We start from the raw sequence: 24238 nt of genomic DNA on the forward strand, positions 1-24238 counted from the left end.
ATATATTTATTTGTATATTTTATGTTTATATGTATATATATACTATATCTGATTACATAGTTTTTAAATGGTATTTTGAAAAGTAATAATTGTTTTCTAAAGTAAGCACTGAGCCGGGTATGGTGGTTCATGCCTGTAAGCCTAATGGCCTGGGAGGCTGAGGCAGTTCAAAGCCAGCCTCAGCAACAGTGAGGTACTAAAGCAACTCAATGAGACCCTGTCTCTAAATAAAATACAAAATAGGGCTGGGAATATGGCTCAGTAGTTGAAAGCCCCTGAGTTTAATCCCTGGTACCCACCCCCCCCCAAAAAAATAAAGTATATGCTGGAGTGTTACTTTGGTTTTAGTTTTTTAATATAAATTGACTTTCTTTTGATTAATAGGTCTTATTTATGCATTAGAACAATATCATTTTTTTTGCAAACACTGTCTGAATCCCAGTTGCTCTGCTGTATTTGCATGTCAGTGATGAAAAATGAAAATGACTTAGAAACTGTCCTGGTGTTATTTATGTACTTATCTATCTTACATGTTTCAATTACTTTTTATATTTTCAAATGTGATATTTTTGGTGGTTAATCTCTCTCAAATGATTGAAGAATCAAAGCTCTGCCGTGTGTGTGTGTGTGTGTGTGTGTGTGTACGTGTTTTCTTTTAAGGCATTAAAATATAAAGGAGTTTGCTTGATGAAAATTCAATTTCTAGATGTGGATAGGGAACACATGTAGATCAAAGTTGGCCTTATATAGATTGAGAATACTTGATCTAAAATAACTGCCTCATAATTTTCACTAGTGTCTGATCTGTTTCAGAAATATTCTGCTATTTTTTTTCCTCCCTTAGGGATGTGAAACCTGATAACATGCTGCTGGATAAATCTGGACATTTGAAGTTAGCAGATTTTGGTACTTGTATGAAGATGAATAAGGTTACTTAATTATACTTTAAATTTTGTTAATTCAAAGTAAAACCTTCTTTAGAAAATACTATAAGAATTCACCAACCATATTTGGACTTGCCCAGAATTGATGTGCCTGTATTTGTTGAACTAAATACCATGGTTTCAATGTTGTATTGGTAACTTGTTAGCGATTTATTTTTCCTAGTTAGGGTAAATGTGAATTGCCAGATTTACTAAATCCTTCATAACAACTCTATAATATACACTGCTGGTAACTAGAAATGGCATTAGCTTAAATGTCACTAAGTACTTACACTATTGTTAAAATTAAACTTCCATAAAAATTGAATTTCAGGAATGTGTCTACTTTTTAGTGTTTTATTTGCTTTCTGTTAACATGTAGAAAAGATTTTGCTGCTTATTTTAGGAGTCAGTCTAAAAATATATGCATGCTCACTATTTATATAATAAATAACTTATATATACAGTCAAAAGAACAAATATGCCACTTTCTTTTCAGTTGAAAGAGTATATATTACTTAATTTACCACAGAAAAGTAGTCAGGAAGCTCTGTTAATTTATATTGGTTAGTAGGAAACACTACTGATAACTTTTGTGTGAACATTTGGTTATAATTTTGTTGCATTAATAAAAAGCAAATAATTTTGGAGTAGGAGATATACAGTGTCCTCAACGCTATTATGTCCTTTCCCAATACATATGCTTCCCCATTTATATTTGTATAGTCTACTTTTGTATGTCTTATTCACATTTTTAAGCATTTTAAACAGTCTTTTTAGTTTTTTAAAAAAAGTAAAATTGATATTTATGTTATAAAGTGCTTCATTTTTCAGTCCTTCAATCTCTTGGCTTATATGCTTGTGTTCTCCAATTAAGATAAAATCATTATATAGGCACAACTGGTGGAATATTAAATGGTGGCAATGTCTTTCTAGTCAGTGTTAAAATAAAAATTACTAAGTAGAGTGTGTGTATATGCTATGTAGTATATATGGTTACAGTGTGAATATAGTGTTCATGTATTTTGTATAGATGGTTAAACAGCTATGTGTTAGTTTTTCTCAAGTTTGAATTGTTTTGATATAATATTTAGTAGCCCAAAGATTTAGAGTTTTATAGTTATATTAAGAAGAAAGTCATTTTAAATAATTGACACTTTACTTAATATCCTAATTCAAAATTTGACCTGCTACTTTTTTTTAGGAAGGTATGGTACGATGTGATACAGCAGTTGGAACACCTGATTATATTTCCCCTGAAGTATTAAAATCCCAAGGTGGTGATGGTTATTATGGACGAGAATGTGACTGGTGGTCAGTTGGGGTATTTTTATATGAAATGCTTGTAGGTGAGTAATGAGGGTTTTATGTACCTAATATAGTTCATCCCAAAACTCACTGCTTGGCTTTTTCTAATTAATATTTGTTATATTAAGTAATGTTGATTTTGTTTATAGGAAATAAACATGATCCAAAATCTGCTTTGTATGTGTTTTTTAAAGCTATTTAAAGGATTAGAGCAAATTCGTGTTCTTTTATTATAATAAATGTGTATTTTCTTTTTAAAAAAATTTTTTGTATTTGTAGATGGCCAGTATGCCTTTTTTTTTAATTTGTTTTTTATTTTTATATGATGCTGAGGATCAAACCCAGTGCCTCACGCATGCTAGGCAAGCGCTCTGCCACTGAGCTACAGCCCCAGCCTGAATGTGTGTTTCTTTTTAACACATATTTAAAAAGGGAACTTTGACTCTTTTCCTTTAACATAGATTTTTTTGAAATGTATTTTATTTTGCTTTTATGTTCCTTATCAATTTTTCAGGTGATACACCTTTTTATGCAGATTCTTTGGTTGGAACTTACAGTAAGATTATGAACCATAAAAATTCACTAACTTTCCCTGATGATAATGACATATCAAAAGAAGCAAAAAATCTCATTTGTGCCTTCCTTACTGACAGGTAAATAATCTTGACATTGAACTCCTGTTAATTCTTAAGAATTCTAATCTTACCGCTCAGTTTTTAAGATCATATCTAAGCTCCTACATGTGAACTAATAAAATATAAATTCCCCCATTCCCCAAATCATTTATGACAATGAAATCTGGTATAATTTTATAATATACTCTGTTATTTTAGATTTCAACTTACTTTCTGTACTTAAGCCATTGGGATAATAGGGTAGTCTTTGCTGATGGCTAGAGCAGATAACTTTTTATTGTTTGTTAAATTTTTTAACTTGGTTAATTATCAGAATAACAGTATATTTTGTTGAGTCTAAGAATTTCTCTTAACATTTTAACATCTCAAGAGTGCATCTCACATCAGTGGTATGTATTTATTTAGTTGGGTTTTTTTCTTATAGTTATATAAAAATGATGGTGCATTTTCCAATTTTCTGTTTGATGGTACCTAGAGAAAACATAAAGCTATAAATATATACATTTTCTACCGCCTTTTTTCTCTACATTGTCATTGACATTATGTTTTCTATATTCAGCAAGTATTAGATAAATGTACTTTGTTTTTGAAACAAAAATGTCATAGTTTGTATACTTCTGTGATTTCCTTTGTATTTGTTTCACTTCTGTTCTTTTCTGTTCTATTTTATTCTATTTATTTGCAGTGCTGGGAATCAAGCCCAGATCCTTACATATACTGGGCAAGCACTCAGTAGTGGTTTATTTTTAAATATAAAAATGAATCAAGTAACTTAGTAATAAGATTACACTTAATGCATTTAATTTTGTTTATGGATTAATTTAAATCATAGGGTGGCTTCAGACTTTAAATATCTTTCAAATTTAAGATTCATTTTCATTAAAATTGTCACTTTTATTAAAACTAACTTATATTTCCTTATTTCCTTTAGACTGTGAAATTAGGTAGACTTTTCAAAATTTACATTTTAATTTAAAGAACTATGTTGGGGGCATTGTCATATAGAAATGAGCAAGATTCATAGTATTTTTTCTAATAGTTCATTTTTAAAAAAATATTTATTTTTAGTTGTAGTTGGATACAATATCATTTTTTAAAATTTTATTTATTTTTATGTAGCCTTGAGGATCGAACCCAAGGCCACATATGTGCTAGGCGAGCATTCTACCACTGGGCCACAACTACACAAACAAATTAGGCATTTATAGTACAGAAAGATAATTACGATGACGTAAGTACTGTGGAAGTCCTAGAGAGGTTCTCTAATCCAGTCTGGAAGAGTCAGTGACAGCTTCTTAGAGACGATATCATACATCTAAAATAATTTATTCTTTAACTTATAAACAAACAGGATACCTGAATTTCAATTTTTTTTTCATAAGTATTCTACTGGAGAACAGACCATGCTAAGTTTCTCTTTCCAGTTCAGCTAAAGGCACATTTTTTTAAAATTTTGATGCTCACCAAAACAAGGCCAGCAATGAATACCTTGTCCAGTTAAAGCTCTGAATTTTGTAGCAATGTCAGGAATTGCTACAAAATCATTGGGTTTTGATTGGTCAGAAATATTGAACAGTTTAGAAAATAAAATTTTAAATATAAAATGTTTTTCTGGAATTTTTTGGTGTAAAAGAAAACTCTTGGTTGCACAGAAAAATGCATAACTTTATAATCATAAGAAGAAAACTGTCAAGAAAATGCATTGTGTTTTATTCATCATGCTGTTGAAGCAAGACGATGATTCATCTGGATTCTCAGTATCAGTACAAGAGTCATGGAATATTAACAAGTCTATATTTTTGTATATTTTCCCTTAGTATTCTTTAAATGATTTCTTTAGTGTTCTCAGTCTTCTGCTAATTCTTTATTTCGGCTGAAAATTATGCTAAAAATATAATTTCAAGGTGACAGATCTGCACAAGTTTATTATTCTGTCTACAGATAAACCTAGACAGGTTATAAGAAGATGTTAAATATTTGGGATGGGGTTGTAGCTCAGTGGTAGAGCACTTGGCTAGCATGCGTGAGGCACTGGGTTCCATCCTCAGCACTACATAAAAAGAAATAAATAAAAATAAAGGTCCATCAACAACAGTAACAAAAATTAATTACTTTTCTTCTTTCTTCAGAGAAGTGAGATTAGGAAGAAATGGTGTAGAAGAAATCAAACGACATCTCTTCTTCAAAAATGATCAGTGGGCTTGGGAAACACTCCGAGACAGTAAGTTATTTTTTTCTTGCACATTAGATTTCCTATTTGTAAGTAACATCTGATGCTACATCCCTGTTCTGTATGGGAATTGTCTTAATCTACTAAAAACCAAGAGTATTTGATAATATTGGGGAAATTGTATAACTCCTCCCCTCATGTCCCACTCAAGATACCAAGATGAATAATAGAGGTGGAATGAATTTGGTCTCAGCAGTTGTAATTTGATATTTGATCTTTGTTGTTTCCTTGTGGAGGAAGTAAATTAAGTCAAGTAATAGTAGTATTGTTATTTGTTTGACTTTTAAAATGTGTTTTCTAGTGAAAGGGCAAGTTATTTTTATTAAAACTTAAAATATAAGGAAATTTATTATTACTGAATACTAGAATTTAATTTTATGAGGGTATTGGAAATTGTGATATATTTGGTTTCATCAGGGTCTTGGCAGCTTGCAATTAAGATATAAAAATAATGTAGCTAGGCAAGGTGGCACACACCTGTAATTCCAGCAGCTTTGGAGGCTAAGATAGGAGGATTATGAGTTCAAAGTTAGCCTCAGCAACTATGAGGCACTAAGCAACTCAGTGATACCCTGTCTCTAAATAAAATACAGAATAGGGCTGGGGATGTGGCTCAGTGGTTGAGTGCCCCTGAGTTAAATCCCTGGTGCAAAAAAAAAAAAAAAAAAAGAGTACTGTGTAAGGAAGTTAATTTTCAATTAATCTAGAACATTTCCTTATATTTTTAAAATAAAGTTAAAATTATAAGTTTATTTGCAAGGTATTTGAATCAAAATTGTTGTATAATAGGGTTCTCATCATCTTTGTAGATTTAGAAAGACAAGAATTCATCTTTTACCCTTATGAAGCCTCAGAATTTTCTTGTCCTTTTTACTTTTCAGAAAAAGGATAATGTGTATAGCAGTCCCTAACTTCCTGCTATATCAGTAGCAGTGAACAGTAATAACAGGAGTGAACTCACCTATGTAGTTTTTTTAAAAAAAATGTTTTTAGTTGTAGGTGGACACAGTACCTTTATTTTATTTATATATGATGCTAAGGATTGAGCCCAGTGCCTTACACGGCTACGTAAGCAAGCACGCTACCACTGAGCTACAATCTCAGTCCTCATCTAGGTAGTTTTAGAACAGTTAAAAAATTAGATATTTGGGGCTGGGCCTATATCTTAGTGGCAGAGCACTTGACTAGCATGTATGAAGCACTGTATTTTAATCCTCAGCACCATATAAAAATAAAACAAATAAAGGCATTTTGTCCATCTACAACTACAAAAAATATATTTTAAAAGTTAGGTATTTGTCTTAAGAACTACCTAATTAGTTTAGACAGTGAGGATTCTTTGGTGGGATAGGGAGTGGATTTAGTTAACTTTGAAGAAATAGATCATATAGGTTTGTCAGTCAATATTCCAGTTGTTAAATGTTTTAAGAGAAGCAGTTAAATGTTTTCCAAGTATAGTCCATATATTTTGCAAAGCTATAAAATTCTCTTAAGAAGAAAGGGAAATAATTTTTTCTGGAAATCAAGAAATTATACTTCAAAAAAGAATGGCATTGAATGATTGGCTATCTTGAGTGCTATAAGAAGTCCTTGACCTTGGGCGAATGTATTAAAGTTATGCTGAGAAATAAGGAACTTCCTCCTCTTCATTAGTAAATGTGACATGATAATCTTCAGGCTGCAAGAGAAAATATTCCAAGATAAAGTTGAGCAGGAAGTAAAACAAATGGTTACATTGTAAAATTTTGTGTTTTTATTCAAGTTATTCTCTTAGCAAAGTTTAAGAAAACAGAGTATACAAATACAATTATAAATCTGAAGAAAGTTTTCTTTAGGCCTCTTTTAAATTATCTTTGGAATTGCCTTAAGTTGTTTTGCAAATGAAGTTAGGAAATGCATAAATAACCATAGGATAACCATACGATAAATAATTCTGAAAAATACAGTATATTTTATGGATTCAAAACTGGATTATTAATTAGGAATGGAGGCAATTAATTGATAAATTATTTGTTGAACACCTATTACGTGGTAAGCACTATGTTATTTGAAGAACTAGGAGAGCATCAGTGATCATGCCAACAAAAATTTTTTCACTTGTGGAGCTCATAGTCTCATGGAATCGGAGGAGTACAAAATCAATGACATTTTATTATATTGTTGTATATTCTTAACGTAAATGCTTTTATTTAAAAAAAACAATGACTTCACTGATAAATCAAAGGAGCTGTGAAGAGTTTCTTTGAATTTGTTTGTTATGTAATTTATTAGTAGTATTATTTTCTTTTTAAAATATATATTGTTTGATACAGTTTTGCAATAAACATTTTGATAGCTTTTCCTAATCTCAGTAGATCCTGTTTTGTAGTTATTGAAAAAGACAAAGAAATATTGAAGCCTCTAGAACTTACTGTTCTTACTCTTCCTACCCTTTTTTTTTACTTCCCACCCCTAAAATACCAAGAATAGTTTTATTTGAAGTGACCTCACTAACCTAATTTTTAAAAAATTATGTAAGCTATGATTCCTTTTAATTTTTGACTCTATGCAATTTTATTTGGCAAGACTGCTTTCTTTTATAATAGTTATTTTAGTAGTTTTGTCACTTACACATGTCTAAGTTATAATGCCAATTAGTTTTACTCTTTTGTTCCTCAGTTGTATGGGAGCAGGGTACAAAATGCTTGATTTTTGGTAGACTTCCTGTGAGTTTCTTGATTGTGTTCACTCTTAATTTAGAGGCACAAAGTATTAAGATTGTAAAGTTAGTCATTCACTCATTTGAGATAGAATTGAAGAATTGACAGAGAGTAAGTTTAAAGATAGGAGACAAAAGAAGTGAAAAGACCGAAATAACTTGGTATGCTACAAGCACAATATGAGCACTATAAAATAATGCAGTTAGAGCACACTATTTTATACTCCTATGGGCAGAATACATAAATAACTAAGGTCCAGCTTCTGCATATCTTCATCAACTGTGCTTTTCTATGATTTTCTTTTAATAGTAACCATCCTAATGAGAATATAATTATATCTCATTATGGTTTTTAAAAAATATTTTTAGTTGTCCCTGGACTTTTTATGTATTTATATGTAGTGCTGAGAATCGAACCCAGTGCCTCACACATCTAAGTGCTCTACCAGTGGGCTATAACTCAGCCCTCATTATGGTTTTGACTTGCATTTTTGTAATGACTAGGGGGATGTTAAACGTCTTTTCATATGCTTATTCACCATCCACATATCTGCTTGAGAAATTTCTATGAAAGTCTTTTGCCCATTTTTGAATTGGGTTGTTTGTTTTTGTTGTTGAATTGTGGGGGTTCTTTATGTATTCTGAATATTAATCCCTTATCAGATACATGGTTTGCAAATATTTTCTCCCATTCTCTGGGTTTCTCTCCCCCTTTCTTGCTCCCCCCCATCGGTATTGGGATTGAACCCAGGGACACTTAACCATTGAGCCACATTCCCAAACTCCCTTATTGTTTTATTTTGACACAGGGTCTCACTCACTAAGTTGCTGAGGTTGACTTTAAACTTTCAATCCTCTTGCCTCAGTCTCCTAAATCACTGGGATTACAGGCATGCACCACCACACCCAGCTTTTCATTCTATTGGTAGTGTCCTTTGATACACAAAAATTTTGTTGTTTTGTTTTGCTATTATGGATTTAACCTACTGGTGCTTTATCGCTGAATCACATCCCATAACATTTATGTTTTAGTTGTAGGTGGACACAATTACCCTTATTTTATTGTTATGTGGTGCTGAAGATCGAACCCAGTGTTTCACACATACTAAGTGAGCACTCTTCCTCTGAGCCACAACCCCAGCCTATCCCCAGTCTTTTTTCATTTCTTATTCAAGACAGGATCTTGTTAAGTTGCCAAGGCTGGCCTTGAATTTGTGCTCCATTGCCTCAACCTTCTGATTTGCTAGTATTTATAGGTGTGTACCACCATGACAGGCCTGGGATGTTCTATGTATAGGATCATGTCATCTATGAATAGAGTAGTTTTAACTTATTTATTTCCAGTTTAAATGTCCCCCACCACCACCACTTTTTTTTCCCCCCCCCGTACCTAATTATGCAGACTTGATCTTCAAGTATAATGTTAAATAGCAGTGGTGAAAATGGGCTTTCTTGTCTTCCTTATCATGGGGAAAGGTTTTAGTCTTTAACCATTGAGTATGATAGTAGTTGTGGGATTTTAGACTTGTTAAATACTTTTTCTGCATCAAGTGGAATGATTGTGTTTTTCTTCCCTTTATTCTGTTATTGTAATATAGTTGTCCTTAGTGTCCATGGAGGATTGGTTTGAGAACCCTGAACAGATACCAAAATTTGAAAATACTCAAGTCCCTGATATAAAATGGCACAGTATGCAGTTGTGGCTCTGTAGTAGAGCTTGCCTCTCACATGTGAGGCACTGGGTTCAATCTTTAACACCACATAAAAATAAACAAACAAAATAAAGACATTATGTTCAACTGTAATTAAAAAAATTTTTTTAAATGGCACAGTAATTGCATAGAACTCACATCTTTCAACATACTTTGACTCATCTCTATAAGTAAATAGTTGTAATACCGTTCTTTTAGGGAATAATGACAAAAAAAAAAAAGTCTGAACATCTTTAGACACAGTTCTTTTTAAAGGTTATTTTCAATCTTCTTTTGGTTGAATCAACCTGTTTATATAGAGGACCAGATAAATTGCACTGATTGATGTGGTGAAGTACCTTGTAGTAAATCCCATTTAGTCATAGAGTACAGTTCTGTTTAAAATTTTTTTAGTTGATGATAAAATTGGCTGTATTTATGACATGTTAATCCTTTGAATACGGCACTGTTTTCTATTTGCAACTTTTTTTTTGTATCTATGCTAATAAAAGGTCTTACTCTGTGGGCTTTTGTTTGTTTTGGTGTCTTTGTTATTGGTGTCAACAATGCTGATCTTGTGGAATTTATTAGGAATTTTTCCCTCTATTTTTTAGAAGTGCTTAAGGTGGGTTGATGTTGTAAAGCCATCTAGTGTTGAACTTTTTATGTTGTGTAGACTGTAGATATTTTTTTACTATTTTTAAAATCTCTTTACTTGTTTTGGGTCTCTTCTAATTTCTAACTTTTATTTTAGCAAGTTTTAGTTGATGGTGTTTTTAGGAATTTGTCCAGTTCATCTAAAATTTGTTGGTACATACTCATTCATAGTACTTTCTTTAATACTTCTTATTCCTAAATGATTAGTATCTTTATCCTTACTTTTATTGTTCATGTCTTTTCCCCCCTAAGTTAAGTAAAATGGTTGTCATTTATTTTTAGCTTTTTAAAGAACTACTTTTAATTTTTTTATTAACTTTTGTTATTGGTTTTACGTTCTTTATTTTATCTGTACTATAATCTTTTTTTGCTAGCTCTAGATTTATTTACTTTTTTCTAGTTTTATAATTTCAAGTTAATGGTTTGGGATCTTTCTTGTTTTTTAATATAGACATTTACAGCTGAAATTTTCTCTTGTGTACTGTTTTTACTGAATCCCATAAGTTTTGGCATGATATTTTCATTTTCATCAAAATAGTTTTCTATAATCTCCCTCTGATTTGTTCTTTCACTCATTTGGTGGTTTGAGAAAATTTTGAGTTCCACAATATTTTTAGACTTCTGATTTAATTCCATTGTGATTGGAAAAGTGACTTTAATCTTTTTACATTTATTCAGACTTCTTTTTGGCCTAATATATAGTCACTCCTGGAAAATGTCTGTTAAGTGTTCTTGAGAAAACATGTATTCTACTTTGGTTGGGTGAAATGTGTTCTTTATATCTATTATATATCTAGTTGGTTTATGGTTGTTCAAATCTTGTATTTTCTTATTGATTTTATCTTTATATGTTCTTTTTCTCCCTGAATTCATGTCAGCTTTTCCTTCATATACTTTGGAGCTGTGTTGTTCATATTTATAATTATTACATTTTCTTAATATATTAAGCTTTTTCTTGATATTATCAATGTGTGGTGTCTTTCTCTGCTTCTTTCAATAGTTTTGATTTAAAATCTGTTTTGTCTGATGTCAGTTTAGCCATTCCTCTTTTTTTTTTAAAGAGAGAGAGAGAGAGAGAGAGAGAGAGAGAGAGAGAGAGAGAGAACTTTTTAATATTTATTTTTAAATTTTCAGTGACACAACATCTTTATTTTTTTAAATTTTTTTGTGGTGCTGAGGATTGAACCCAGCGCCCCACGTATGCCAGGCGAGCCGCTACTGCTTGAGCCCCATCCCCAGCCCTAGCCATTCCTCTTTTGCATGGAATGTATTTTCCACTTTCAACCTATTTATGTCTGTTGATCTAAAGTGAGTCTCTGTAAAGAGCATATTCTTGGATCATTTTTTATTTTATTCTGCCAATCTCAGCCTTTTAATTGCTGAGTTTAATTCATTTAAATTTACAGTGAATACTGATAAGGAAAGATTTCTTTTATTTTTCTATTTTCTGTATTTTATTTTTGCTTCTTAAGTGTTTAATTACTACCTTTTGTGTTTTTCCTTTTCTGTATGTTTTTTAAGTTGGTCAACATGGAGATTACATTTAAAACTCTAAATTGGTAACAGTCTAGGTTGAATTGATACTAGTTTACTTTTAGTATCATACAAAAATGGCTTTTATTCAAATTGTCCTTACCCTATATATTGTCATTGTCAGAATTTAAATCTTTTTATATTGTATGCTCACTAACTTAAGTTTATGATTATTGCATAATGCATTTGTTTTTAAAATCATATGTGAGGAGAAAAAAGCTGTTACAAACCAAAAATACTATAATACTGGCTTTTACATTTATGTGCGCATTTAGGTTTACTGATCTTTCTTCAAGGCCTTGAGTTAGGGCAGCTTGATTTTGCTATTTGATTATAATGCATTTTTATGTGGATATTTTGGCATTTTCCTTGGTTGACCCTCATTTACATTATATATGAATATAAATTCACATCTTTTATCAGATTTGGGAGGTTTGAGGCCATTATTTCTTCAAATATATTTTCTGCTGCTTTTTCTCCTCTCCCTATGAACTCCCATAATGCGTGTGTTGGTCTAGTTGATGGTGCCACGCTTCCCTTCCGCTGTGTTTACTTTTTCATGTTAGCACCAGAATTTCTATTTTGTTCCTTTTTCTGTTTCTATCTTAATATTTTCTATTTAAGATAACATTCTTCTGGTTCCTATAGTTTATTTCTTCATCCTTTATAGCCTTTGGTACATATTTAAGAAAGTTTATTTTAAGATTTTGTGTATTTGTGACAACCAGAAATGTACACAGATATTCCCAAAAGTCCCCTGTAGGCAAAATTTCTTCATGATTGAGAATTTTTTGAAAGTAAAATGCATGCCATCCCATAATTGACTGTAGACTTCCCTGGGGTCAGCAACCTTTTATTTTTCTCTCATTTTACATATTAGGAAATGAATTATTAGGATATCAGCATTGTATGGTCAAGCAGTTCTCTTGGCCTTAAAGAAATAAATGGTAGAAGAACTTTTTTTTTTTTTTTTAACTCATTGCTATTAGTTAATACTAGAACTTTGTTGGGCTAAATCTGTTGTTTTGTTCCCAAATTATTCAGATATGTCAGTGTGTCTAAGATTGCCTGAAAATAGATATTTCTTGCCTGAAGCACCCAGCTAACTAAAAAAATAGTTTCTTTATATGAGATTAAGACCATGAAACTGTTTAGTTGTTTTTTGGTTGCCTTGCTTATCTTTTTTCCCAAAGAAAAAGGAAACAATTGTTCCTGAAATGAGTATTTAGTATTTTGATAATAATTCATTTTGTGTATTATAAACTATTGTGCCTTTAAACTAAAAAATATGTATCCTAAATTTATTTTTAATGTACCCCTTATAGCATATTCAAGCTTTGATGTGGTATTTTCTCCTGGATTATGAATATTTAAAGACTGTCGTATATCATTTTAAATTATTAGGTATATGTAAGTCTTGCTCCGCCCCATCATGTTTACAATCTTGAGATGCTTTATCCATGTTTTTGTGTCCTTGCTTTTTTTTTTTTTTAACCGTGTCAAAAATACTGAATTATTCTTAATCACTTAATTCTGGAAGTAGCTAGTCTGAAACTAATTCAAAATCCTTTGTTCCTTATTGTTTAATCTTATGGAGATATTGAATGATAGGAATATTGATCATGTAGATTTGATGTGAATAAAAATAAAAATATTTCAGTTTCAAATTAGTAATTATATTCAGGACTACTAAGAATTAACCTTGATTTCTGGCTTGCTTCATAGCAGATTAATAAAACAATACGGTATTTAAAATTAATCCAACTTTTTAGAGTATAGCTTGTAATGTTATAGGTTCTGGAAATTCTTTTCTATAATCCTAAATGCTTTTGAGAAATTCATGCAGTGATGTATTTAAAGTAATCCTAATAACTTGACTTGTAATATTTAAATTAAATTTGAATTATAGGTGATTTGGTATATGTCATTTCAAGAATTATATAACAAACTATCAATAAACATTAACAAATTATTAATTCATAGTTTATTAATAAAATTAGTGACATTTACAAACCATAGATATATGAATATTTATGAGTTTGTGAATATTATTCCTCATACAGCAATGAACAGTAGATTTATAAATTACAAATGAATGAATTAATAATTAACATTTATTAATTATAATGAATCTTAGTGTAATAGATTCATCCTGTTTGGAATTTGTTTTACACCTATTTAGAAAAGAAACATCATTATTATTGTCATTATTTATTTATTTATTATTATTTTTTTCTTGAGATGAGGTCTCAATTCTGTTCCCCAGGTTGGTCTTGAACTCCTGGGCTCAAGGGAGCCTCTTGCCTCAGCCTCCTAAGTAGCTGGGACTAAAGGTGTACACTACCATACCGGGCTGGTATAAAATCTTTGTGTCACTTTGTATATTTGAAATCAACAACAATTTTCTTTCTATTTTTAGCTGTAGCACCAGTTGTACCTGATTTAAGTAGTGACATTGATACTAGTAATTTTGATGACTTAGAAGATGATAAAGGAGATGAAGAAACATTCCCTATTCCTAAAGCTTTTGTTGGCAATCAACTACCTTTTGTAGGATTTACATATTACAGCAATCGTAGGTAAGTAAGCTAAATAGTAATTTTAGGGGTGGGTTCTGATTTTATTATATTCATATTATTTTCTTAGGGATATCTAAAGATCCTTTTAAAGTATATTTAATGAGATATACAGATATATCTTCTAATATTTACAATACCATTTTTCAGTGATGCATGGTATTTCTAGCATTTTATGTTTGATCTTTTTTTTAGACTCATTTATATTCAGGATATTGTTTTTCAGAAATTCTTTGCTGTCTGATGTACTTTATGTCCTCAAGTGACAATTAATAGGTCAAAAGACACTGATAATACTGATATTTAGGTCAGTATTGTTATCTAAAGATTTATGATTTATAATACAGTTTGGAATAATATATAATATTAACTTTCCTAGCATTATCATCTCTATATTGTTACCCAAGGTCCATAATTTTTAGCTCTTCAAAAATCGATTTTTCCCAGGTACTATTTAATAAATTAACTATGTATTACAACATATAGTATTTTCTGTACTATCATATCATGTTGAATTAGTAACTTTAATCTTCTATGCTTTCATTTCCTCAAAAATAGGGATGATGATAACATTAATAATACTTGCATCAGAGAGTTTTATAAGGGAGGAGTGAAGCAAAACACAGGAAAGCACTCAGAGCACTTTGCATGGAGTAAAAATACTCAGTGTTAGCTGTTATTACTATTAGTATTAGCTAATGTGAGTTTTAGTCTTTCCAAATGTACTTGTGATGTAAGTTTAACATTATTTCTGTGCTGGACATTCATTCATTCAAAAAGGTATGTTTGATAACTTTCTCTTTGTCAAATATAAGCTAAATACCAAGGTGCAGGAAGAAAAATGACCAAGTTATAATACCTTCTCTTGAACTGCTCACATCATAGGAAATGAATAATATAGGTTGATATGTACCACTTAATTGAAAGCCAAAGAAAGTTCTATATTAATATACTACAATGAATCATATAACAACAATAACTGGGTGCATTAAGTTTTACTATTATTTTGTAATTATTTCAGAATAAATTTTTTAAAAAATAAAATTATACTACATTAGAGTAGTTTTAGGTATTTATTTGGAGCAATTATTAAACTAGTTATTATAGCTAACTGTAAGTGATTCAAGGCAAGTTTAGAAAATAAGAAGGCAATTTAGGCCTGCTTTATGAAATTTCTATAACAATGCACTAAAAAACAATACTGAATACACAAAACACATAAGTTTTGACTCAGAGAAAAGCCCAATAATTTAGTCATTTTTTCCCCCTAACACTCGGGGTGTATAATAATGTAGCTATTTTTTATTGACATATATACACAAAAGAGTGGTTTTGCTGAAGTTTCCTCCCTCCCCCCCCTCCCTCCCCCCTCTCTCTCTCTTTCTTTCTTTGGTGCTTTTATCAATTATTCTTTGAATTGGTTTCTGGAACACTCAGGATAGTGATTAAAACAACTCCCAGTATTTTTGGATTTTTCTATACTATAGTTCAACAGTTTTTATTTTATTTACATTTTTCTATACAAAGGTAATCTTTAATTAACTAAACACTAAGTTATTTGTACTACATTGCCATGTACTTCATTATGTTCTCTGATTTTCCTTTTTATTCCTGTCTCAAGTGTAATTTTTAGTTTTTTTAAAAAAATATTTTAAAAAATACCTTTATTTTATTTATTTATTTTTATGTGGTACTGAGGATTGAACCCAGGGCCTTGCACATGCTAGGCGAGTGCTCAACCCCAGCCCCTTTAGGTTTTTTTTAACTAATGTTTTTTTATTTATATATGACAGTGGGATGCATAACAATTCTTATTACACATAGCACAATTTTTTATATTTCTGGTTGTATACAACGTTCATTCACACCAAGTCGTGTCTTCAATTTTTAGGTTTTTTAAAAATAGAAATTTTATTGTATAGGGCTTTTTGGTTTTTGTTTTTCAGGAATTGAGCCCAGAGATTGTACATTCTAGGCAAATGCTCTGCCACTGACCTGTGTCTCCAGCCTTGACATTTTACTATGTTCTTAAGTGTCATAGCCTTATCAATTAATATAGTAATTTTAAGATAAGTGCCTATCATATGAATAGGTAAAAGTGTGATTGCTTTTAATAAGGAAGCAATAAAATATGAATGACCCTTACTATCATATGTAAGTCTAATTTTGAATATACTAGTGTGAAGTAGAAAACTTTGGAAACTCTTATCCCTGAAATATAAAAATATCTTTTAATTGTCAGGGGCAGAGATCTTTATTGCTAAAGTATAGTTGTTATTCACTGTTAATATCTATGTGTTAATAGCTGAACCTATACAGCTGTGAAATGTACTGTAACTATTTGGTATTTTGAGAGCTCTCTTCTAGTTAATCAAAGTGCTGACAGTAAGTGGTGGTGATGGTGGAGATAATAGTATTGGTATTGGATCATGTTGGAGGTGATAGCAGGAGCAATAGCAGCAGTACCTTACTTTTACATGATATTTGGTATCTTAGAAAAAATTTCACATATACTATCTATCTAACTCTACTTATTTGATATTGCTGTAAGACATGTAAAGATCTTTTTTTAATTATTTTTTTAGTTGTAGATGGACACAATACCTATCTACCTACCTTTTTTTTCTTTAATGTGGTGCTGAGGATTGAACCCAGTGCCTCATATGTGCCAGGCAAGCCCTCTACCACCGAGCTACAACTTCAGCCCTGTGAAAATCTTTTTTTTTTTAAATTTTTTTTTTTAGTTACAGTTGGACATTTACTTATTTATTTTTATGTGGTGCTGAGGCTTGAACCCAGCGCCTCGCACGTGTTAGACGAGGGCTCTACTGATGAGCCACAACCCCAGCTCCCCCTGTGAAGATCTTTAAGTCTCACCAACCACCTGTATTTTTATGTAATTCTAACTTTACACTGAATTAAAGAACTCTTCAAGGCTTGGTGTCCCAAAATTTGGTAGGATTTTACCCAGACTTTGATTCTGTTATTTCAATTACTTAGGCAAGAAAAAAAAAAGAGAAAGAATTTAAACTACCAAGCAAGCAAATAGTATGTTTTGCTAAAGGACAGTTGAGGGAAGTGGAGATAGTTGTACTCTGTCTTAAAGGTCAACAATTCCTTGTCCCTCATTGTTAAATTCAAAAGGCTCTAAAATTGGAATGATTTTTAGTTACTGTTGGTGGCAAACCTATTGCAATTTGCTCTTATGGCCAAGAAAACCTGATTTCAACTAATTTAAGACTATTTATATTTTTTATTTGTCTTCCTTGAAATAGTCACGTTTTGTAGCAGGAATAGCAAGTCATATGATTATAGACCTAACTGGGATTTCATTTAATTATGTATCATTTCTGTATTTTTTCTAAAATAAAAATATGTACTTGTGCCTAATATTTTTATAAACATAGCTGGTAAAATACTGAACATAAAATAAGCATATAATATTTGTTATTGGTTGTTATTGGATATTAAGGTGGGTTGTTTTGTTTCTTTTCTTTTTAAACTCCTTTCCCCCAGATACTTACCTTCTGCAAATCCTAATGATAACAGAACCAGTTCCAGTGTGGATAAAAGCGTGGTAGGTATTTTCTTATTTGCTTTTTAAAAATTGTTTTACGTATCATGTATTTCTGTGTGTGGTATTGAGTAAGCTTATGTGTTGCTTATGAATTGAGTGGTTATTGCACTTAGATTTTTCTGGCAATTTTTATCTCTTGTCTCCTTTCTCATATGAATTTTTCTGAATATCAAATGAAATAATTTATGTAAAGACAGTAAACTAAATTGCTACACAGATTGACAATAGTTGTCTTTTTAATCTTTGGAATCAGTAATATAAATATTTCATCACTAAGGGTCTAGACATGGAAGATTTAAATGAAGATTTTTTTGTATTAGTAAAGTAATTATAACATAAAATTTACCATTTTAACTATATTTTAAGTGTATACAGTTCAGAGACATTAAGAACGTTCAAAGAATTGTGCAACCATCCACTATCCTTCTCTAGAACTTTTTCGCATCTCAAAGTTAAATTCTGTACTCTGAAAAAACAACAACAACAAAAAAAAAACCTCCCCATTTCACTCTTCCAGGCCCTTATAACTATTATTCTACTTTCTGTCTCAATAAATTTTGATTATTTACCTCCTGGAATTACACAATATTTATCCTTCTGTGACTGGCTTATTTTTTTAGCATAATGTCATTAAGTTGTTGTGGTATATATCACAATAGCCTTTCCTTTGTAAGGCTGAATCTTATCCCAGCAAGTATTTTAATCACACTTTGTTCATGAATTCATTAAATGAAGTTTTAATGGAAGTACTGTTACATTGTGAACATCAGCATTGGTTAAAAACAGTATGAAGCCATTGCTCCCATAGTTGAGGCAAAGAGAAAATCCTGTAGTGGTAGCTCAGAGAAAGCCTAACATCATAGAAGAGGAACATAAAACACTTCCAAAGCTATGGTAAAGCCAGAAGGATATGGAGAAATGGATACTTCATTTCTCTACCCTCTGATTTCCTGTTGGTCTCTCCCATGGTTTGAAACCAACTTCAAAATGATAGGGCAACAGAGTATTACAGTTTGTAGATTTTAAAGCAAAGATGAACAGAGGATAGATCTTCAAGACTAGAAGGTTGTTGGGGAAATGGAGAATAAGCACCATTTAATTTTTCCACTGGGATTTAAATTACTCTAGTAAGTACATTTTAATTGTGAGTTCTTCTGTTGCTCTTATGGTTCATGTTCATGAGAGAGGTTTTGTTGCTTTTTAAAAACTCTTTATTTGTTTACATTTGAGGAAATTTTTTCGTGTTAACTAGGACTTTTCTGGAAAAAAAATCAGGAATAATCATTTGACCATCCTTAAAACATTCCTTAAACACTGTACTATAGCCTACATGGTTTTTTAAATATATTTTTTAGGTTGTAAATGGACACAATATCTGTATTGTTTGTTTATTTATTTTTATGTGGTGCTGAGGATCAAACCCAGGGCCTCACACATATGAGGCAAGTACTCTACCACTGAGCTACAACCCCAGCCTGAGCTTATGTGTTTTAACAGAGGATTAGAGAAGTAACAACATTTTTTAGAAGCTGGTACAGTTCTTCTCTTTCTCTGATGTATTTAGTTTTAAATGTAGAAAGAGAAGGTGAGAAAAAGAGGAAAAAACTGTGTGAGTTCCTTGTTTCTCTTAAATTTTCATCACAAAGAGCTTGTAAGTAAGTTATATAGCTCACAAGGCGTTGGGGCTCAGATGTCATTAAAATAAAAGCACTTTTGATCTAGGGAAGGTAATATTAAGGCCTTGCTGTAACCCAGCTCTCACAGCATTGTATGATTAAAAGTACATTAGATTTCAGGGAAAGGAAGGGAAGGGAGCAGAGACAGGAATAGAAAAGTCAGTGGAATGATTCGGACATACCTTTCCTATGTACATATGTGAATATGTCATAGTGAACCTCCACATCATGCATAACCACAATACTGGGATCCTAATTAGAAGAAGATGTACTACATGTTTATATAAATATCAGAAGATACTCTACTGTCATGTTTAACTAAAAAGAAAAACAACAAAAAGACTTCAGAAATATTCAAAGGATTTATCTTTTGGGCTGATTCTGTTCAGTGGTGATTGTTGTAAGTTACTGTCAGTGGCTGCTTTTTTATCTTTTGCTCTGGTAAGAACAGAGGGAACTAAGTACAGAAATCAACTAATTTAATTTTCAACTTTTCCTTGCAAGCGTTTTAGTTAAAATTCTAACAACTTTGCAGTTGCCAAATGTGATGAATAATTTTTTTTTGCTGCATTTGATATTGACTACTCTTTCTTCTTTGAAACTTTAAGCTTTTATAATTCTTTCATGTTTCTTTTATTTCCTTCCTTTCCTCCCATCTTTGATTTTTAAAAGTTTATTTATTTTAATTGTAATGGACACAATACCTTTATTTTGTTTATTTACTTTTATGTGGAGGTTCAAACTGAGGGCCTCACACATGCTAGGCAAGCGCTCTACAATTGAGCTATATACCCCCAGCCCTGCATCCTTGAATTTTATTTTCATTCCTCTACTCAATTATTAAATGTTTCCCAGAGTTGTGATCTTGTCTCTGCTCATTTCTATTGGTATTCTCTTGTATATCTACCTTCTTCCTCAAAGCTTTATACAAAAACTCGTCTCTTTTGGATACATCTTTGGCCTCTCTAACAAGGCTAAAGCTAAACACAATTTTTCTCTCTCATGCCCTCCCAGCAATAACTTTTGTGTTTCTTGCTTTTCATAATGGTACTATATATGTTCTCTCTCATTTCTAATTATTTTTGAGGTCATAAATCTGCTTTCTAATTGAGATTTATCCATTTCTTCCTCTTCATAACTACAACCTCTTCTTTATATCAGATCAATATTCACTTACTGGAACTTTTTCAAAAGCCTGTTAACTTGTTCTTTCTAGAATTTCACTTCCCTTTAATCTACCTTATTATTGAAGTTTGGTTTCTGAGATGCCAATGTTATGTCATATATTGCTTATAGGTTAAAGTTTCCAATCAAGGAATCATGGTCCCACACTTGTCAGGTTTGATAAGAGTTATTTTCCCTCTTGTATGCTTAACTCTGCCATATTTGATTTCTTCCCATTTCCCAAATTTATTTTCTTCTACCTCTACTTTTGGCTTGTATGTTCATTCTGGCTGAAATATCTTCTTTCTACTACCGTCTTTTCTGGGTAATTTTTTCTCATGTTTTGGTATTACTTCAAGCATTGCATATTTCTGGCAGAATTAGAAGTCACTCACCCTTCTGTTCTTCAGAATACTATATTATCACCTACCATGGATTCATATTTTGTACATATCTTTGGGTCGTTGTGGCTTTTTTTTTTTTTTTTTTTTTTTTGGTACCAGGGGTTGAACCCAGGGGCACTCAACCACTGAGCCACATCCCCAGCCCTGTTTTGTATTTTATTGATACAGGGTCTCACTGAGTTGCTTAGCGGCCTCGTTTTTGCTGAGACTGGCTTTGAACTCGTGCCTCCTTACTCAGCCTCCTGAGCTGCTGGGATTATAGGTGTGTGCTACTGCACCTGGCTCATTGTGGGTGCTTAATGGATATATTAAACAATTAAGATTGTACATATTAATGAAATGCCATTTAATGTTTCAATATATATAAACATTGTATAATGTTTAAATCACTTCCCATTTTTTTATGCACCATTACCTTAATGAGAACAGGGACATCATTAGCTTTATGAGAACAGGGGCCAGACCATTTTTAAATTTTTGTGTTACTGACACATAGTACAGTACTGAGATACAAGTAAATATTGAGAAAATGCTTTTTAAAGTAATAATAATTAATAGAAAGTGATAAGATTAATTATTTCCTAAACAGATGTGAAATGGTATTATAAACTTGTTATTCTTAATTTCTCTATCAATATTATTAGTTGAATGAGATGGATTTTTTTTCAATTAAAGCAGGAAAGTTTACAAAAAACAATTTATAAGCTAGAAGAACAGCTGCATAATGAAATACAGTTAAAAGATGAAATGGAGCAGAAGTGCAGGTAAGAATATAATTATGTTTTTCATGTTAATAGTTGTATATAGCAAATACTTTAAAGCTCATACTCATAAATACTCAAAAGTAAATGAATATTAAAGTTGCTACTGATACACATCCATGAAGAATGTCTTAGCTAGAATAAAAAAGTAACATTGATGTTGGCTTTTAGTTGTAAATGTACTTTCCTCAAACTATTAAAGTTCATTTGTTTCTGGTAGTCTTCCTTCTTAAAAATATGTATAGTTCTAATTCAGTTAATTATCTAATCCTTTACTTTTTTCTCTCATTTTAATCAGCTAACTGAAAGAGCAAATTAGTTTACATTAAATAAATTATTTTCTAAAATGTGAAGTGTTGATGTTTAAAATTCACTAAATTTGATGCAGTCATTGATTTCCACTGTGATTCCTTAGAGCAGTAACTCAGAATTTTTTCATGTGCATAAAATTCTAATAGCATATATATTTATGAAATAGTGGATGATCAAATGTTATTATTTTAAAATAACTTAGCATAATACTATTTCTTATTAATAGCAATAATTTTTTATAATTACAAGCAATAACTTTTTATAATTATGTCATTAGTGAACAGTATTGAATAAATGAAATATAAAGGTAACATAGATTAAATATTCAACAAATGAAATTATAAATACTCAGTGTTGTGACCAGATAGATATAGAGAAGTAGGAAACAGGTAAAATTCTCACTGTATACCATCCCTGGTAGATTGTTAAGTGTATAATATAAACTTAAAAAAAAAAAAAGTAAAAGTACTGGAAATAAGCAATCAACTGATCCCAGAATTTGGAAGGAATTTCTAAGTGTATAAAATAGAAATAAAGGGAGGAAATGGAGAAACTGTTGAATGAATGTTAAAGGTAGTAGTAGTGATGTGCATCAATTTGAGGAAGAAATAGAATAATCAAAATGGCTGATAATCATGTGAAAATGTGTACTCTCAAGAAAATGGAATTAAAATGTGATAAGAACTTTTAAAATTACATATTGGTGAATAATTTTTTTAAAAAAATATTTATTTTTTTAGTTGTAGTTGGACACAATACCTTTGTTTTATTTATTTATTTATTTACTTACTTTTATGTGGTGTTAAGAATCAAACCCAGGGCCTGGCACATGCTAGGCAAGCCCCTACTACTGAGCCACAACCCCATCCCTGGTGAATAATTTTTAATTTTAAAGACTTAATGCTGAGAATTGTAAATTAATATTTGCTTACATTTATTTTCTCATGAGCATTCAAATGTTTTATCCTGTTTCTTTTCTCACATATCCATTAGAGCTTTATTCCACAAAAATGTAGCTTTTTTTGTTTGTTTATTTTGGTACCAGGAATTGAACCCAGGTGCATTTTACCACTGAACTACATCCCAACCCGTTCATCCCAACCCTTTTTTTTTTTTAATTTATTTTTTTAGTTGTAGGTGGACACAATATCTTTATTTCATTTATAAATGGAGCTGAAGATCAAAGCCAGGGCCTCATGTGTACTAGGCAAGCTCGCTACCACTGACTGAGCCACAACCCCAGCCCATCCCAACCCTTTTTTATTTTTTATTTTGAGACAGGATCTTGCCAAGTTGCTGAGGGCCTTGCTAAATTACTGAGGCTATAGCTGGTTATTTTTAGGTTGTCTTTCCCTGTCCTACTTTTCGCCTTTTACCCTTCCAGGAACTAGAAGAATCTGGTTGGTTCTAAGTGGGCAGACTAGAAATAAATTTTATCTAGAAATTTTCCTCAACTACCACCACATATAGATTAAGTCAAAACTAATTCTAATCTAATTCTGCACATTCAAACCAGTTTAATTTTAAAAAAAGGTCAGTTTGTATCAGATAATGTGCTTGCCAGCAGTGCATTCCTGACTAAAACAAGAAATAGACCCTCTTCACATGGAGCTTGTAATCAACAATGAAGATACAAACGTAGTTATTAGTATGGTATGTAGTAAGGTGGAGAGAGAAGAAAATGATACAAGTATACATTAGGAGATAATCCACTATTTTGTTATAGATTAGAAAAACTGGAACCAGAAGGTTCAATGGGAAATACTAAGAAAGAATAGAAGGATTTGTTAGGATCCAGGGAATACGTATCTGTGAAGGCCTTGATGTAAGAGAGATTGATTAGGTAGTAACATTTGAAGGGGGGGGGGGGAAGGCTGAAATTAGGCTGGGGAGGTTGGCAAGGTCTAGATCTTGAGGGACCTTTTTTTTTTTTTAAAATCTTCATTTATTTATTTATTTTATGTGGTGCTGAGGCTCAAACCCGGTGCCTCATGCATGTGAGGCAAGCATTCAACCAGTAAGCTACAACCCCTTCCCCAGGACTTTGTTTCTAACAAGCTTAGAAACTTGGAAATTATCCTAAGTGTGATGGA

General features: G+C 31.4%; 1 protein-coding gene across 4 annotated transcripts in view; it reads left to right on the plus strand.

The window, feature by feature from the left end:
• The window catches only part of Rock1 (Rho associated coiled-coil containing protein kinase 1), a 146994-nt gene that overhangs the window by 62601 nt on the left and 60155 nt on the right, over window positions 1-24238 (plus strand). For 3 of the 4 annotated variants that reach the window (XM_005329028.3, XM_078030297.1, XM_040274621.2), the window contains 7 exons: window positions 845-929; window positions 2128-2272; window positions 2746-2884; window positions 4996-5087; window positions 14095-14254; window positions 17768-17828; window positions 21748-21836. In XM_005329028.3, the coding sequence (XP_005329085.1) occupies window positions 845-929; window positions 2128-2272; window positions 2746-2884; window positions 4996-5087; window positions 14095-14254; window positions 17768-17828; window positions 21748-21836 (771 nt within the window). The remainder of the gene's footprint in view (window positions 1-844; window positions 930-2127; window positions 2273-2745; window positions 2885-4995; window positions 5088-14094; window positions 14255-17767; window positions 17829-21747; window positions 21837-24238) is intronic. The other variant, XM_040274616.2, reaches the window with a different exon arrangement.

Source organism: Ictidomys tridecemlineatus, chromosome 13 (assembly GCF_052094955.1).
Source record: "Ictidomys tridecemlineatus isolate mIctTri1 chromosome 13, mIctTri1.hap1, whole genome shotgun sequence".
NCBI classification, from domain to species: domain Eukaryota; kingdom Metazoa; phylum Chordata; class Mammalia; order Rodentia; family Sciuridae; genus Ictidomys; species Ictidomys tridecemlineatus.